The sequence below is a fragment of the Arabidopsis lyrata genome (genome assembly GCF_000004255.2).
Source record: "Arabidopsis lyrata subsp. lyrata unplaced genomic scaffold ARALYscaffold_7, whole genome shotgun sequence".
NCBI classification, from domain to species: Eukaryota; Viridiplantae; Streptophyta; class Magnoliopsida; order Brassicales; family Brassicaceae; genus Arabidopsis; species Arabidopsis lyrata.
Window position 1 is genome coordinate 21,897,750 of NW_003302549.1, and position 17,321 is coordinate 21,915,070.

The window sequence follows — 17,321 nt, forward strand, 5'->3', positions numbered from 1 at the left end:
TGTGATACGATTTAAGGAAGAAGAAGAAGAAGAAGAGAAAGTCATCACAAGTGTTGACTAAGTTGACTTGGCAAATGAGGGCAAAGACTCTTTCACTATCAGAGGCTTTGCCGTTGAAACTCTTCTTCTTTAAATAGAGACTTGATTGCTACAGAGAGATTATGCTTTTGATGTTGAGAGTTCTCGTGAGAGACTTTGGCCTAGCGATGTGCTAGAAGAGAGATCAATGTTGATCTCTGTGTAATCGTTGCTTAGATCTATGTTGATTTGAGTATAACGATTCTTATCTTCTCTTTGTGGTTACGTAATCGATTCTATAATATCTATCAAGAGTTTACAGAGTTCAAGGTATTGAAACCTTAACAATGGTGCGGTGAAACTGGTTCGAATCTCACGCAATGTTGAGTTTGGGGGATTTGAAACGAAAGCTTGATTCGATGGAGACGACTCGATCGAAGGTGCAATCCATGGACGATACGTTGCAGACGATGGTTTCTGACTTGGAGGGATTGGAATCACGATCGTTTTCCGGTGGCACAAAGCAGATGGAGATTCATCGTTCATCGCGAAAAGGACAACATGACCAACCAGAGTTCGAATCTAAAACTATGAAGAAATTGGGTGAATCGGCGTCGTAAATTTCAAAAAACAGTGGATCCATGAACGCAACGATGAGTTGTGTTGAGGTTCCGGTGTTTACTGGTGATGATTTGCGGCCATGGATTGATTGGATGGAGCAATACTTTGCTCGCTATGATGATTTCACAGATTTGCAGAAACAGGCAATGGCTTATGGATTCATCGAAGGAGAAGCTTTATCTTGGTATCATCAGAGACAGAAGGTGATGGTGTTCCAATCCTGGGATGAGTTGAAGCAGAATATGTTGTTGAAGTTTGGACGCATTGACGATCCGGAGAGGATCAAAGTAAGCACAGAGAACGACAAGGAATTGCAGAGATTCTTAGCGATTCTTCGAAACGATCGTCTATGGAAGGAACAACGAGAATCTCCAAAGATTCAGGTGGTAGCATCGTTTTGTGCACAAGAACAGATTGCAACAAACACTTCGATTCAAGAAGCAGAAGCGATTAGTGCACAAGAATCAGTAGGTGGAAATTCTTCGATTTCAGAGCTTGAATCAGAGGCAAAGGAATCAAATATGGAGATTGATGGTGTTTCACAACTGAAGGTATCGATATCACTATTGGAACCTAGCTTTAAATTTAGCAATGATTCATTGGATGTCATGGATGCTTTCTCATCTGTGTTCTTTGAGCAATCACAAGTTGTCGATGCTTTAGAAATGGTTGAGATTTCAGAGATGTCTACAAGTGTTAAGACCACACAGTGTGCACTCCAACTGTTCGATAAAATGCTTATGGGAGACGGAAGAAGGAAGCAACATTGTAAGCTGCGACAATATCCTAAGGCTTGGCGATTTAAGTTCAAAACAAAGTCAAGAATTCAACAGCTCAAGGATTATTGTTCGTTTGCTCAAGTTAGATTGGTAAGGAAGAATAAAACATTTCAGAGCTTGAGACTAAAGAAGCACGCTCATATGTCAAGGGTTCTATGTAAATTGAGGATGTTGCATGATCCAGGAGGCATGAAACAGCTTATACATGGTGATATGAAACCTAAGTTCTTATGTAAAGTAGAATCGGGGGATGACACTGGTATTGCACAAGAAGTATCAAAAAACAGATACATCCAAGGACACAAACAGATTGTTGGGACTAACAAAAAGCATCCCATTTTGTGTAGGATAGCAATCCAAGCACATCCGTTTACTCTTTCCAAGCTTGAGGGCAAGCTTGTTTTCAACGGTGGAAGTAATGGGGAGGCTGCCACAGGTTTAGGAAATGAGATGTTTATGTTTCTTCAGAGTTTTCCACTGTGTTTTTGGACAAGATCGGGACTGGAAATTCATGGTGATATGAAGCTCATGTTCCTTTCTGCATGCGAATCAAGAGAAAGTTTCCGAGATAGTTTTGTTACACCTATACTACAAGTTGGTCTTGAAGAGATAGAGCTTCAACGACTCCAAGATAGTTATGTTGTGTATGTGTTGAGCAATATTGAATCATCACTTAGGAGGCTGAAGGAAAGAAGTTCAAACTCTTGGAAATTTACATACAAACATGAGTCAGAAGGAATACAACAACATCAAAATCAGTTTGGACCGAGAGAGCGTGATGAGGATATGAAACTCTACATGAAGCACAAATGGCGATCTAAGAGACTACATTCATTTACAAGGGATTCATGGAACAATGATTACTGTGCAACCAAGGCCATACATATTCAGAAGAGGATGACGCAGACACATATGTCACTGTTGCTGTCTAAATGGAGGTTTCGACAAGATTCCAGGGACCTGACACATCTTGGGATTGCAAGACTCCAAGTTTGGTACCGTTGCAAGAACAAAGCTGGGAAGTTACAACCATTTTCAGAACTAATGATGTGGGGTTTTGTCCATTCTCGGTCCGGCGAAGGGATCGGCTTCTTGGGATTAGTTAATGCATTTTTAGTTGCAGCTAATGGAGCCTTTATTATTGATGCAGCAGCAATATCACTCTCTTCACAGTCTATTGGAGTACAACAATATAGGACAGTGATGTTCTTGTGTATGGGTATCCAACATTTGCACATGAGACTACTTACTTGGATGACTCTAAAGGATGGGATGATGGGGCTGTGTTCCAGTGGGTGTGCTAGATGTGTTTTTGAGAGGTGTCACAGGCTTACGCACAGAACAAGGGAGGACCAGTCGACAAGTGCCTTGCACAATTTCAAGAAACAGAAGTTTCGCAAGGCATGGAAATTCAAGTTTAAACAGAAGGCATACAAGAGAGACTGGGCTGCATATCAGAAACCTGTGGCAATACAAATGATTCAGAAGCTGGTCGTTTATTTCTTTCTTTTACAAAGCTTGAGGACAAGCTTGTTTTCAAAGGGGGAAGTATTGATACGATTTAAGGAAGAAGAAGAAGAAGAAGAGAAAGTCATCACAAGTGTTGACTAAGTTGACTTGGCAAATGAGGGCAAAGACTCTTTCACTATCAGAGGCTTTGCCGTTGAAACTCTTCTTCTTTAAATAGAGACTTGATTGCTACAGAGAGATTATGCTTTTGATGTTGAGAGCTCTCGTGAGAGACTTTGGCCTAGCGATGTGCTAGAAGAGAGATCAATGTTGATCTCTGTGTAATCGTTGCTTAGATCTATGTTGATTTGAGTATAACGATTCTTATCTTCTCTTTGTGGTTACGTAATCGATTCTATAATATCTATCAAGAGTTTACAGAGTTCAAGGTATTGAAACCTTAACAGTGTGTCAAGATCTTCAAGAATGTACCCTACTTAGTTGTAACAAGAAGCAGGAACAGAGATATATATCGCACATTCTCTGTCTCAATATAGTTGGAATCAAATTTTGTGTATATCATTTAGTTAATTCATTCTTAATGTATATATGGAATTTCGAGTATATTAATTGAGTGTATAATACATTTTCTTTGTTAAATATACTTTTTGATGGTTAAGATTTTATAGTTTTGTTTGTTTATTTAAAAAGAATTAAACAAATTCAATAAAATAATTTTATGTCAACAAATTTTAATTTTGAAAAGTTTTAACAGAAAAAGTTAAGCTTGATTCTAACTAAATTATTTACATACTTGATATTAACAAACAAAACTTGATATTAACAACAAAAAAAATTAATTTTGAATAATACTCTCCTTTTTTTTTCAAACGTGAGAATGTGTGATCATGTTTCTAGGAAAAGATGTATTTGTAATTCAAACGCTTTTATTTTTCTCTAAACGCTCCATTATTGATGTAGCCGTTATTGGCGTTTGCGTTTAACGTTCGCAATGCGCGACACACTTATATAAGCACCATATCAAAAGTTCTAGAAGGTTTCCATTATTCTCTAAAACTCTTTCGTCGGCGAATTTTGAAAATTTTCTCTGTAAGTTTCTTCTTAATCGATTCTTCACTTTCTTCTGATTTCGTTTAGGGTTTCGCTTATGATTTGATTTTGTGAAATCGATGATTTATCTCTCTCTTCTGTTAGTAATTCTCTTAGTCGATGTTTAGGGATTCAAAGTTTCAAAGTTCTTTCTCTTGTTTTACTCGATTTCAGTAAAATTAGTCGAAGATTTAAGTTTTTCTCTTTGGTAGATTTCATCGGATTAACTATTTAGGGTTTCAGAATCTCCATAGCCGTTTTTCTTTCTCTCGTTTCTTTTTTGGTTAACTCGATTTCACTAAAATTGATTGAAGATTTATGTTTGTTGCTTCGAATTAACTTCTTAGGGTTTCTTTTCTGTAATCGTTTTTGGTTACCAAGTTCCTTCTCTGGTTTCTGTTTTAATTTACATGATTTATGAGTACAATTTAATTAATCAGAGATTTCTGGGTTTTTTTCTTTCTTTATAGGTCGTATTCTTCTTCACAGAGAGTTTCTGGAGGATTCTTTGACACCAATCTACTTAATCTCTTCAGGTAGAATCTCTAATTTGTGGTTTCCAGTTTCATAATCTCTTTGGTGATCTAAAACAATTGAAATTGAAATTGGTATCAAATCTTTGTTTAACAATATTTTTTTGTTGCAGTTCGTATAAGAAGAATCCTTCCTCTGTGATTACAGAGAGTTTCTCAAGGATCCATAAAGTTGCAGTTTTCAGGTCAACATAATATCTTCAGGTAAAATCTCTAACTTGTGTTATTGTGTTTCAACCCCAAAAGATTAGACATACGGCATTATTTGTTGCCTCTTGTCTTAATCTAACTTGGGAAGATTTGTCCCTCTTTGGTGATCTAAACTTTGTCCTGAAATTGAAAAGATAGTACACACGGCTTGGAAAGATTTTAATAAAAACCAACGGCTTAAACACAGTCACATTGTGTCTGTAATACCCACGGCTTAAATAGAGAGACAATAGTCCTGAAATTGGAAAGATAGTACCCACGGCTTAGACCCTTTTCTCGGTTCAAAATCAAAGGGGGTATGGGAATTGCAAAATCCCCTAAAGCTTATCACACAACCTGGAATGTGTGAGCTCTATCATTAGAGCTGTCCCATCGGAGCTGGTATCATTCGAAAACAAAGGGGTATGGGAATTGCAAAATGCTCCCTGAAAGCTTAAGATTGTGAGCTTTAAAGTTAAAACAGTCCCTAAAGAGGAAATGAGAATAGCAAAAGCCCCTAAATGGGGAATAGCAAAAACTCCCTATCTCGTCTGATTTTTGGGAGCTCTTTAACTAGAACACAGCCACATTGTGTCTGTAAAAAACCCACGGCTTAGTTCCTTATTCGGTTCGAAAACTCCCTAACTCGTCTGATTTTTGGGAGCTCTTTGACTAGAACACAGCCACATTGTGTCTGTAAAAAACCCACGGCTTAGTCCCTTATTCGGTTCGAAAAACTCCCTAACTCGTCTGATTTTTGGGAGCTCTATGACTAGAACACAGCCACATTGTGTCTGTAAAAAACCCACGGCTTAGTCCCTTATTCGGTTAAAAAAAACTCCCTAACTCGTCTGATTTTTGGGAGCTCTATGACTAGAACACAGCCACATTGTGTCTGTAAAAAACCCACGGCTTAGTCCCTTATTCGGTTAAAAAAACTCCCTAACTCGTCTGATTTTTGGGAGCTCTATGACTAGAACACAGCCACATTGTGTCTGTAAAAAACCCACGGCTTAGTCCCTTATTCGGTTAAAAAAACTCCCTAACTCGTCTGATTTTTGGGAGCTCTATGACTAGAACACAGCCACATCGTGTCTGTAAAAAAACCCACGGCTTAGTCTCTTATTCGGTTCGAAAAACTCCCTAACTCGTCTGATTTTTGGGAGCTCTATGACTAGAACACAGCCACATTGTGTCTGTAAAAAACCCACGGCTTAGTCCCTTATTCGGTTAAAAAAAACTCCCTAACTCGTCTGATTTTTGGGAGCTCTATGACTAGAACACAGCCACATTGTGTCTTTAAAAAACCCACGGCTTAGTCCCTTATTCGGTTAAAAAAACTCCCTAACTCGTCTGATTTTTGGGAGCTCTATGACTAGAACACAGCCACATTGTGTCTGTAAAAAACCCACAGCTTAGTCCCTTATTCGGTTCGAAAAACACAAACCAGCAGGAGCTGATTCTTTGGTTTAAAATTTTTAACAGAGTATGTGCATGAAAGGCATCAACCCATATTTTACAAATGTACTAACGCAGCCTTTCTTTTTCTTCCAGATATTTTTGGAGACTCATGAAAGATTTCAAAGTGTCTGTGGACTTCAAGATAGGTATGTGTTTCTCCTAAACTTGCATTTAATTAGCTTATATTGTTAAAAACTTAAATAATGGCAGAAAGTGAAGATTTTGGCAGATATTAAAAACATCTACAACAAGATAATTTATCGTAGTCAGGTAATCAATTTAGATATAAACGTAATCATTTATTTGACAATCTTTCTTTTTATTAATTTGATCTGTGAAGTTGTAGGTGAGACATGTGAGTGATGTTTTGAACTAAATCACAACTCAAGTAAAAAAGCACGTAGCTGCTTGAAAGAGTGTCCAAATTCTTGGAGAGTAAGAAGATTTCAAGCATAGAAATTTCTCAGGTAAGTAAACCTTTTAGTTCTAACTTTTTTATAATCGTTGAAATAGATATTCATTACTTGATTAGTATTGTTAGGAACAATTAGATGTGAGAGTATTGGTGAGGCCTATTGATTTTATTGGTTGCTTTATGGTCTATTTCATGGGCCATGATTTATGCTTTTAAGTCATGGCTTGATTCTTCTGGAGAGTAAGAAGATTTCAAGCATAAAAATTTCTCAGGTAAGTAAACCTTTTAGTTCTAACTTTTTTATAATCGTTGAAATAGATATTCATTACTTGATTAGTATTGTTAGGAACAATTAGATGTGAGAGTATTGGTGAGGCCTATTGATTTTATTGGTTGCTTTATGGTCTATTTCATGGGCCATGATTTATGCTTTTAAGTCATGGCTTGATTCTTCTGGTAGTTGCATCAGCTTATGTGCCTTGATTTAATTTTTTTCCTTGAATTATTGTTTGGAGACTTTAATATACTCGGTGATGCATAGTCTATGATTCGAACCCATGACTTGAATTATTTTCGTTGTTGCATGATATATGCTTTGAATCTGAAGCTTTGGCTTTGATTTGTTAGTTGTTACATCATACATGATTTTTATCTACTTGGATCTGTGTAATGTTAACTGTGTGGTCTAATGCTAACTTGAATATATTGGTTACTTGGGTGGTATATTCTTTGTAGCTATGACTTGATTTGGTCGGTTTGTTGTGTAGTCTTAGCATACTTGAATCTGTTGATTATTACGTTTCCTTACCTGATTGTGTGATGTTTGGAGACTTGAATATACTCATTGCTGCATTGTCTATGATTAGAACCCATGACTTGGATTCTTTTCGTTGTTGCATGATCTATGCTTTGAATCTGGTCTATGCTTTAAAGCTGTGGCTTTAATTTGTGAATTGTGACATGATTTTTATTTGTAGTCTTAGCATACTTGAATCTGTTGATTATTACGTTTCCTTACCTGATTGTGTGATGTTTGGAGACTTGAATATACTCATTGCTGCATTGTCTATGATTAGAACCCATGACTTGGATTCTTTTCGTTGTTGCATGATCTATGCTTTGAATCTGGTCTATGCTTTAAAGCTGTGGCTTTAATTTGTGAATTGTGACATGATTTTTATTTACTTGAATCTGTATATTGTGTGGTCTAATGCTAAATTGAATATATTAGTTGCTTGTGTGGTCTATGCTTTGAAACTATGACTTGGCTTGGTTGTTTTGTTGTGTAATCTTTGCATACTTAAATCTGTTTGGTTATTACGTGCTTACCTGATTGTGTGATGTGTGATTTAATACTAACTCGAATATATTGGTTGTTTGCGTGGTCTATGCTTTGATTCAAAAACCATGCCATTACTAACTAACCCACGGCTTGAAATTTATGTTGACTCGAAAAGAGATTGTTATTGGTTTTTCTACAGAGATTCTCTTACTTACTTAGTGCTGCTTAGTAGTGGTTTGATGTGTAATCGTTCTTTTGTAGGAGTCTCTGATAGGTGGAGAGAACAAATCCTTGTTCCTCAATTACAGTTCTTCGTTGATCATTTTTTTTTATTTTGTCATCTCATAACCAAATACGAACAAAAACAAATACAAAAAATTAACCAAACAAGACTCAAACGAAGCCCAATAAAATAAACTTCCTTGGAATTCAAATCAACAAGTTCCCAAGTAGGACTGCAAGAAAGATCTTCATCTTCGATTCACAACCATCTTCTTATCAAAATAGACAAGCCTCCGACGGAAACCTAAGCTCCATTGACGCAGATGAGATAAACAATCGTCAGCTCCAATTTCTTCAAACTCAGACGAAAGGCACCAAGAGATATATCAATCCGAAAGCGCAATTCGTTCTTTAAAATTGAAAATCTGGTAAGCATGAAGAACGAATCCAGCCCCTTAAACAAGGTAGGATCGAAGAGTTACAAACTCAGATCGAAGGAACGAGATGAAGCAATCCGAAGCCAAATGAAGCCGAAACAAATTCAAAGTTGAAAGAGATGAAAAAGAAAAGGCAAAGCCGGACCAACACCGGAGCAAAAGCCGATTATGGCCGTGACAAAGCGGCGGGTGAAGTGGTTATCACCAACAATAAGAAAAGCAACGTGACCAAAACAAATTCAAGGCCCGAGTAATAATGTTGATCAAGTGGTTATCACCTTCGATGTAGTCCTCACTCCTCACTCGTAACCATTAATCACAACAAGAAGAATCATTGTTTCTTCTTGTGTTTTCCAACATTATGTATTAGCTCTTTGTACGATTCATGCCCATTTTTCAACATTACAACTTGATAGGAGAGGATTGTATTGTCAATCTTTCATGACACATAACCAAAAGACCAATTAATGGCAAGTAAAATAAAGTTGTAATTTTTCCCCTAAGTACCAATTAATGGCAAGTAAAATAAAGTTGAATTTTTGACTATTAAGATTTTTTTTAAAGTCATCTTGCAGTGGGAAAATTTAGTCACAATGGCACTGATTGAAACTTATTTATTACATTAACAATGCCATTGGCATTGTCCAAAAAGAATTGAAGGACAGGGACATGATAAGGAAATATAAGCTTTCCTTTTTGTTTATTACATCTCTCAAGTCTCAACCTTCATAGCTCCATAGCTCCTAAAACTTCACTGTAATGTCGATGGAAGCCACTGACCCGTAAAATAAGAGTGAAATATCTACCGGGTCTCTACAAGGCAGGAGGATTCTTTCGTGCAATGTGGCCATAAAGGCGAGAGCTCGACGACTTTCCCTATGATGATGAGTGTTGGTGACACCAATCCAGCTGACTGAATCTCAGTTGCAAAATCTTTAAGCTCAGCAAAAACCTGCACAAAATCCCAAAAGCCTTATAAACTCAAGTAACAGACGCTCTGGAAATCCCAGAGAAGAGAGTATGGTTTGGTTGCTTACTGTACGCTGTAGAGGAGTGGTTCCACGTTCGACCGCAACAGCTGGTGTATCACAAGGGAGACCATGGTCCATTAGTTTTTGTGCAAGAGAAGGTAAGGTTCCCAAACCCATATATACGACCAGTGTTGTGTCCGGATCAGCTGCATTCTCTGCTACAAACAGAGGGTCGGTCCCTCCTTTCCTTGAATGACCAGTGAGAAACCTTACACTAGTTGCAACACCGCGATGTGTTAGTGGAATCCCCAACTCTGCTGCTATCCCCGATGCCGCAGTAATCCCTGCAATCATAATCGCAAATAACTGGTAAGATAAGATAAAGTTTCACATAATAAGATCAACAGCTTTAAAGAGGTTTCTGAAGAACCTCAATGACCAATTCGGTCGCCACAATCATATGCATTCCCGAAGAATGAAATATCCACATTGATCAGATAACAAGAATGTACAGAACTCAAGCAAACAATGATGTTGCTTAGAGAATTATCATTTGATATGGTAAACAAACAAATATTACCAGGGATAACTTGAACTTGAATCCCTTGTTGTTGTAGAAAGTCCATTTCTTCCCCGCCCCGTCCAAAGACCTGACATATCCAAATAGAAGTTGCAAACACATTTAAAAAGGAGCCATACAAGAAATTAGGGAGAGTATGAGACGCAGATATAAGCTTACCAGAGGATCTCCACCTTTAAGCCTGACAACGGTGGCACCAGCTTCAGCAAAACTTAGGAGTAGTTCATGAATCTCCTCCTGCAACAAACATCAAAAGGCTTATTGCTCCGGCTAAGCAACCAATTCATTCATAAACAATGATCTTATCTGTGACAATATGATCCGGCTAAGCAATCAAAACAAGGACATAGGCGTTACCTGAGTTCTGCTATGATACCCAGCAGTTTTGCCGACATAAAGAAGTCTAGCATCAGGAGCAACCAACTCCAAGACATCATTAGAGACAAGCCTGTCGTAAAGCAAAAGATCGGCACTTTGAATAACTCTGACAGCTTTAAGAGTCAAAAGCTCAGGATCTCCTGGTCCTGTCCCAACCAGATACACATCTCCCGGTCCGCAATCACCGCCTTTGCAGCCTTTAACTCTCTTCTCTCTCAGCACAGCCAAGAGCTTCTTAAGCTCAGGCAGCTGCGATGCAATGTCGTTTTCCCTAACAAAGACCTCATCTTCGAATGGCGATGGAGATGGAGTCGATGGTGGTGTGGGTTCAACCGCCTTGTACAGCCATTGATCCCTCTGGTATCTCTCCACAGAGTGCTTCTCTGTAAAGGGTGAAGAAGAAGATGCAGTATTGTAATGTAAACAGCAAATAGGACTCGAATTGGTCCTAGCTTGTTGCCAATTTCGAACACTAGAGGAGGAAATGGGAATCCTCTGGACAAGAGCCATTCAATAACCAACAACACACACCTGCACAAGATTCATATCCATCATTAGCCTCATCATTCATGACAGCAACACCATCAAATCATCCACACCATCAAAACATCAACATCATCATAACATATAGCTAGGCAATAAGGAAATCATATGATTGGTGATAGAGAAGGATTCATCAAGGAGAACCTAGGACACCAAAAGAGCAACAAGTAGGACCAAACCCCAGATGTAATTTGACAAAAATTATTCGCTAATTTCTTCAATTGGCACAAAGCCCAGATGTAATTGACAGACCCTAACTGTGATCTGGGTCCTTAATTCTGACAAAGAGTTCAATATCAGATTCAGAAAAAGCGCTAAAACAGAGGTCGAAATAAAACGCAACTCAAAACCGAACTCAGAGAGAGAAAAGGAACAGACTTTATAGTGTCGAAGCAGAGCAGAACATAGATTACAAACTCACCACGGAACAAGAAGCCGGAGATTTGTGGTTCCGAGCAGAAACTATAAAAATGGAGATGAGAGAATTGCGGCGTCGAAGAGAGATCGGAAGAGTTTTGAAGCTGCTGAGGGTTTTGTAATATGGAGAACAAATGGCGGCTAGGAGGAGTTATGTCGGAATTTGGACGAGGAAATGGGAAGATTCAACAATGAACACACGCCTGTCTGCACAAAAGTGGAGCGTTGACACCAACTTGTGTGCTTTTGCAAATATGCACATGTTAGAGACATTTTAATTTGTAGGATTTTTGCTACTTTTTTCTGAGGACGAAAGGGCACTCTCTACAAAAAGGTTACTAACCCTTTGATGCTTTCAAGGGGAATCATCACTCTCTAGCCTCAAGTGGAGGCCAAAATCGTAATTTGCATCTAATACTTAAAATGCATTTTGAAAGTGCAGATCTTGCTGGAACAAGAAACGGTCTGTTGGAACAAGTTTGGGATTGCTTGGTTGGTGCTGACGTGGCTCGTGGAGTTGAAGATAAATATCAGAAAGATATTTAGAGAGATCAAATCAGAAGAAACGTGCAATTGAAGATATTCTTGGAGAAGAATATTATTGAAGATTTGTTTCTTTTATTTAGAAGAGGATATTTTCCTTTTGTATCGGGATAAAATCTAGGGTGACATATCTCATAGGTATATGGGTATATATACTAGGGAGATGTGTGCTGCTAGGGCTAGCCGAAAAGAGAGAGAGAAAAACGAATTGCTCTGTTTCGGTGCTTTTGTAGGCAAGTCGAGCTGCTTGCTGGAACACGGGTTTAGTTGTTCTAATACTGGGTGTAACTAGATATTGTTTGGTGTCGAACTAAGAGGTTCTTAGTGTCGTGTAATTCCAGTTAGGCAAGGTCTTGTTGTAAAGATTGTCTAAGTGAATCTAGTTATTGTTTTGAGGACGTAGGCACGTTGCCGAACCTCGTTAATTCTCGTGTGCCTTATCTATCTCTGCTTTTTCAATTGGTATCAGAGCGGGCATCTGTAAAGAGTCTGACTCCACAAACGGGTGAGGATCCTGAGGAAAGAGATGGATGATATATTTCGAGAATGGTTGGCAGTTAAAAGTCTTGCGTTAGATGCTGAAAACTATGGATATTGGAAGGTGAATATGAAGGCAATCATACAAGGTATTGATGAGGATGCTTGGACGGCTGTGGAAGATGGCTATGAAGTCCCAAAAATTGAAGAAAGAGACGGTTCTATTGTCACTAAACCAAAGGCTAAATGGACAAAGAATGAGAAGACTATGTCAAGGTATAATGCAAAAGCTTTATCTACTATTTTTACCTCGGTTAACAAGAATCAATTCAAGTTGATTCAAGGGTGTGAATCAGCCAAAGAAGCGTGGGATAAGCTAGAAAAAGTTTTTGAAGGAACAAAAAGTGTGAAGATATCAAGAATTGACAGGCTAGCTTCTCAATTTGAGAATCTACGAATGGATGAGCACGAAAATGTTACAGATTTTAGTGCTAAGCTGTGTGCGATTGCTAATGAAGCACATGTGATTGGGAAGACGTACAAAGACAAGAAGCTTGTCAAGAAGTTGATGCGATGTTTGCCTAAGAGATTCGAGGCACAAAAGGTGGCTATGGAAACTGCTTTTAACACAGATGAGACCCCATTTGATGAAATAGTTGGGAGACTACAAGCGTATGAGATGGACCAACAGGATGTCATTTCAAATAGTGTCAATAGACCAACTCTATATGAGAATGATGACAAGTTGAGAATACAAAATTTAGAAGAACCTATGAGCTCACTTGTGAAGATGTTTGGGAAACTTCTTAAAGACGTTGGAAAAAGGGGTAAGAACTCTTTGGAAAATGATCATGGCACATACAAAAATGTGGGAGAAGGAAGACGTGGTATACAGTGCCATGAATGTAGAGGATTTGGACACATCAAGTCTGCATGTCCGAGTATCAAGAAGAAGAAAAAGGTTTGTTTCTTAGGATGTAACGGTTATGGACATACAAAATCTGAGTGTGTCGACGGTGTGAAGATAAAAAGAAATATCTATGAAGACTCTAGTGAGAGTGAAACAGATGATGAAGAGGAGTTAGCCAACTTCGTGGCATTACCTTCATTCGTGGAGCACAAAGAAGGAAGCAAAATATCTGATTCTATATCAACTGCTGAAACAAGTAGCGAATACTCCAACACAAGCAGCGATTTAGAAAGCGATCAAGAGGTGGATCTTCAAGCTGAATTCAAAAGTCTTTATGAGAGTTGGGTTAAGAAAAGTAAAGACTACATGGTACTAATCGATGAGAAGATGTTGATGGAAAGTAAGATGAAGAATATCGAGAAAGAGCTAACTCTTGAGAAAGAAGAATCAGAGAAATTGAAAATCAAGCTTGCTGAAAATCAAAAGTGTTCTTGTGCTTTGAAGAATGAAGATCATGAAGTTGTTCATATGCTAAACGTGAAGGAGGAACTTGCAGCAGAAAAAGAAAAATCCAAACGGTTGGAGGATGAACTCATGCAGAATGAAAAGTACTTGAGGATGTTGAATAATGGAACAAAGAACCTAGATCAAATACTAAGCATGGGAAGAACAGAGAAAACAAGATTTGGTCTTGGTTATCAAGGAGGTACATCTGATTCAAAGACTATTTTTGTTCAAGAGAATCTGTTGAAATCTGCTGGAACAAGGGAAAACTTGTTGGAGACGACCGCAAAAAGTCTCATCATAACTCCGATGGATGAGCATAATGTACAAGTCAAAAGTACCAGTCCATGTATTTCTGATGAGAAGAAGATGAGTTATGTTCGTGGATGCAACAAAAGTTCATCAAATTTAAAAACATGTGTTGTTAGCTGGAACAAGCTGAATTCTGTTGGAACTGAAACCCAGAAGAGTCACCAAAAAGTGTTTTGTACTTCAGGATGCTTTTATTGTGGAAAGAAAGGGCATATCAAGGCCTACTGCTATAAGTTCCTTGACAAGATTAGATGTGCATTAAAGCAAAAGAAGTTTGTTCAAGATTCAAGGAGATTTCAAAAGGTTTGGATTAAGAAGATGGATTTGTATGGTGATGTGTCTCATAAGTCATCAACCAATACTCCAAGGAAGATGATGTGCTGCACATGTAGGTGTTTGAAGCACATGTCAAATGATCAAGCAAAGTTTGCGAAGAAAAAGTTCAGATTTAGAAATGAGAGTTATTGGAGAGATCCAAGTGGAAGACGATTCTGATCGAGGAGAATATTCCAGCAAGTATTTTTTTAACAAAGTTTTATCACTCAAGCAGGGGGAGAATGTAGAAGATCCATGGAGAGTTAATTATCACAGTGATATATGATTAAGGGGGAGTTTGTATATCATGATGTCTTGCTGGGGATGCGTGATAATTATGGTGAGCTTGAGTTGTAAAACTCAGTTAAAAAGGGGGAGAATGAAAGTGCAGATCTTGCTGGAACAAGAAACGGTCTGTTGGAACAAGTTTGGGATTGCTTGGTTGGTGCTGACGTGGCTCGTGGAGTTGAAGATAAATATCAGAAAGATATTTAGAGAGATCAAATCAGAAGAAACGTGCAATTGAAGATATTCTTGGAGAAGAATATTATTGAAGATTTGTTTCTTTTATTTAGAAGAGGATATTTTCCTTTTGTATCGGGATAAAATCTAGGGTGACATATCTCATAGGTATATGGGTATATATACTAGGGAGATGTGTGCTGCTAGGGCTAGCCGAAAAGAGAGAGAGAAAAACGAATTGCTCTGTTTCGGTGCTTTTGTAGGCAAGTCGAGCTGCTTGCTGGAACACGGGTTTAGTTGTTCTAATACTGGGTGTAACTAGATATTGTTTGGTGTCGAACTAAGAGGTTCTTAGTGTCGTGTAATTCCAGTTAGGCAAGGTCTTGTTGTAAAGATTGTCTAAGTGAATCTAGTTATTGTTTTGAGGACGTAGGCACGTTGCCGAACCTCGTTAATTCTCGTGTGCCTTATCTATCTCTGCTTTTTCACATTTTGTGATAGCATCTTCCTCACCTACCTCAAAACGCAAGAGTCATAAAAACCAAATCCAAACCTTGCATCTTATGCAAATTTTCTGTCTTCCGTATGCATATTAAGCCCAAGTCATTAAAAAAAAAGAGACTATTGAGGGTCTTGGTGTCTTTGTTGTGTATTCTAAGGGAGATGTTGTGTTATCAAAGTTTGCATATGGAGATGCAGATGATCTTCCTATAAATTTCGTTCCTGAAACCTAAAAACACTCAAAAGACATGAACCTCTAGAGACAATATGATGAATGAATGTCTGATTGATACTAGGGTTTGGTTGGGAGCATCTCATTAACCAAGCTTCTCATTTTGTGGATTGAAGAAGAGGAGTTTAACAGATTCTGTTTTTAACACCACTGACTATAGATTTGATGATTTGCATCGAGACCACATTGCAAGTGTCTTGTTGTGCTGAAACTTAACAAATTTTCCAATGTAATTAAACAACCAGGTTTTGAGGACATATATGCTCACCAACTGAAACTTGACAAAACAAAGCACATGTGACATCTACACAACAAGCAAGTTATGGGGAAAGCTGTTGCAGGGTACAGGTTCATGTTTCCTTCCCAATGGCCAAAATTGATCACCTGCATTGTGAGGTATATATATATATGGATGAAGAAAATAACAAAGCTCAATCAGGTACATTACCAATATCAGGCAAATTACGCAAAGATAATATAATAAACATAGCTTTAAGGTTTGATGGTTTACAAACAAATAGATATGTCACATTATAGTCTCTAATGAAGAGAGTAATTTCAACTCAAACAACAAATTATTATTATTATAGTTGACATACATATATATAGTTCAAACCAAAAAAAAACAAAAGGAATAATCAGGGGAAGGTTGTGGATCCCCTTATTTTCAGAATTTCCATCACAAACATTTGTGTTTTAGTCTGAAACATATGAGAAGATGAATATATGTCATTTTTAAGCAAATGGTCAAAAGAGAGCTTATATAAATTAATTACCCATCTCTTTACCTTCTCAGCTTTCGGATCACTCTCTGAGTCTGCTGTTACATAAGCTGAACAAGGAGAAAAAGAAAAAATCCGATCATGACTCCGATTAACAAATCTGTAAAACGAAAAAAAAAAACAGACAAAAACATAATCATCATATACCGAGAACGCCTCCTCCGACAGCGGATAGTGTAGCTTTAAGACAGAAGTCACAAAATCCTACAAAACTGTCACCTAGAAAATTGATTGAACACAAAAAAAAAAAAAAACAGATTATGATCGATCAGGTTCTGTAATGTATTTGAGAGAAGCAGTAACAGACCTATCCGCTGCGATCTCGACCTCTGTAGAAACTGCAAAAAACAAATTTGTTCCTTTTTAATTTCATTGTGATGTTAAAATCACAAAATCACAGAAAAAGATGTTGTTGTTGAGTTTTACCTGAGGATTCATGCTTCGCATCATCATCTTCCTCGTACATTTCTTGGGAACTAGGGTGGGGTCTAGACATGTCAATTAGGGCCGAAGCCCGCGGGCTGGCTCGGCCCACCCCTTAAAAATATCGGGCCAACTTAAAAATATGTCCAGAAAAAAATCGGACTTTTCGGACTAAGTCCATTGGGCTAAAAGGTTTTTAGGGCTTAGCCGGCCGGGCTCGGACCGACCCAAAAAACCCTTAAAAAGAGATTTTAACTTTTTTTTTTTGTAATATTATTGTTTAATTAAGAGATTTGTTTAAAGATTTTTTTCAATAGAATTAAAAACCCTAAACCTAGTTTTCTAATTGTGTCTTACTATAAGTGTTATGATTTTATATTTTATATAGTGTGGGTTTAAACAATTTATTTGGATTATTTATTTGATTTTAAACTTTTTTAAAACTAGATTCACTT

At 37.8% G+C, this 17,321-nt stretch overlaps 2 protein-coding genes and 1 long non-coding RNA gene across 8 annotated transcripts; 2 read left to right on the plus strand and 1 right to left on the minus strand.

Annotated features, from left to right (window-relative positions):
* Positions 1–8: 8 nt before the first annotated feature.
* On the plus strand, positions 9–3,315 carry LOC110226935. Its single transcript, XM_021019902.1, is given in 1 exon segment — positions 9–3,315. A coding segment is annotated over 1 exon segment (2,631 nt). The 5' UTR covers positions 9–398; the 3' UTR covers positions 3,030–3,315.
* A 582-nt stretch (positions 3,316–3,897) lies between these two features.
* Positions 3,898–9,019, plus strand: LOC110226455. Of its 6 annotated transcripts, none has more exons than XR_002330498.1 (7): positions 3,899–3,977; positions 4,448–4,513; positions 4,624–4,714; positions 6,254–6,306; positions 6,371–6,430; positions 6,507–7,548; positions 7,615–7,625. It is a non-coding gene; the product is annotated as an uncharacterized LOC110226455 (long non-coding RNA). The 6 variants fall into 6 exon arrangements; XR_002330495.1 differs by having other exon boundaries at positions 3,900–3,977; positions 6,380–6,430; XR_002330496.1 differs by lacking the exon at positions 7,615–7,625 and adding an exon at positions 8,119–9,019 and having other exon boundaries at positions 3,898–3,977; positions 6,254–6,430; positions 6,507–6,847.
* A 71-nt stretch (positions 9,020–9,090) lies between these two features.
* Positions 9,091–11,619, minus strand: LOC9304698 (uroporphyrinogen-III C-methyltransferase). Its single transcript, XM_021018219.1, has 6 exons — positions 11,410–11,619; positions 10,425–10,976; positions 10,227–10,304; positions 10,068–10,137; positions 9,554–9,831; positions 9,091–9,468 (listed from the first exon to the last, which is right to left on the minus strand). Exons 2-6 carry the CDS (start codon positions 10,953–10,955, stop codon positions 9,319–9,321), a joined length of 1,107 nt encoding a protein of 368 aa, XP_020873878.1. The 5' UTR covers positions 10,956–10,976; positions 11,410–11,619; the 3' UTR covers positions 9,091–9,318.
* Between the last annotated feature and the right edge of the window lie 5,702 nt (positions 11,620–17,321).

Bases quoted from the DNA above. Each gene is read 5' to 3' on its own strand.
- LOC9304698 (XM_021018219.1), bottom strand. From the start codon at position 10,955: ATGGCTCTTGTCCAGAGGATTCCCATTTCCTCCTCTAGTGTTCGAAAT. The intron at 10,305-10,424 runs GTAACGCCTATG...TGTTTGTTGCAG, and splicing joins GGTATCATAGCAGAACTCAG to GAGGAGATTCATGAACTACT. The intron at 9,469-9,553 runs GTAAGCAACCAA...GATTTTGTGCAG, and splicing joins CCACTCCTCTACAGCGTACA to GTTTTTGCTGAGCTTAAAGA.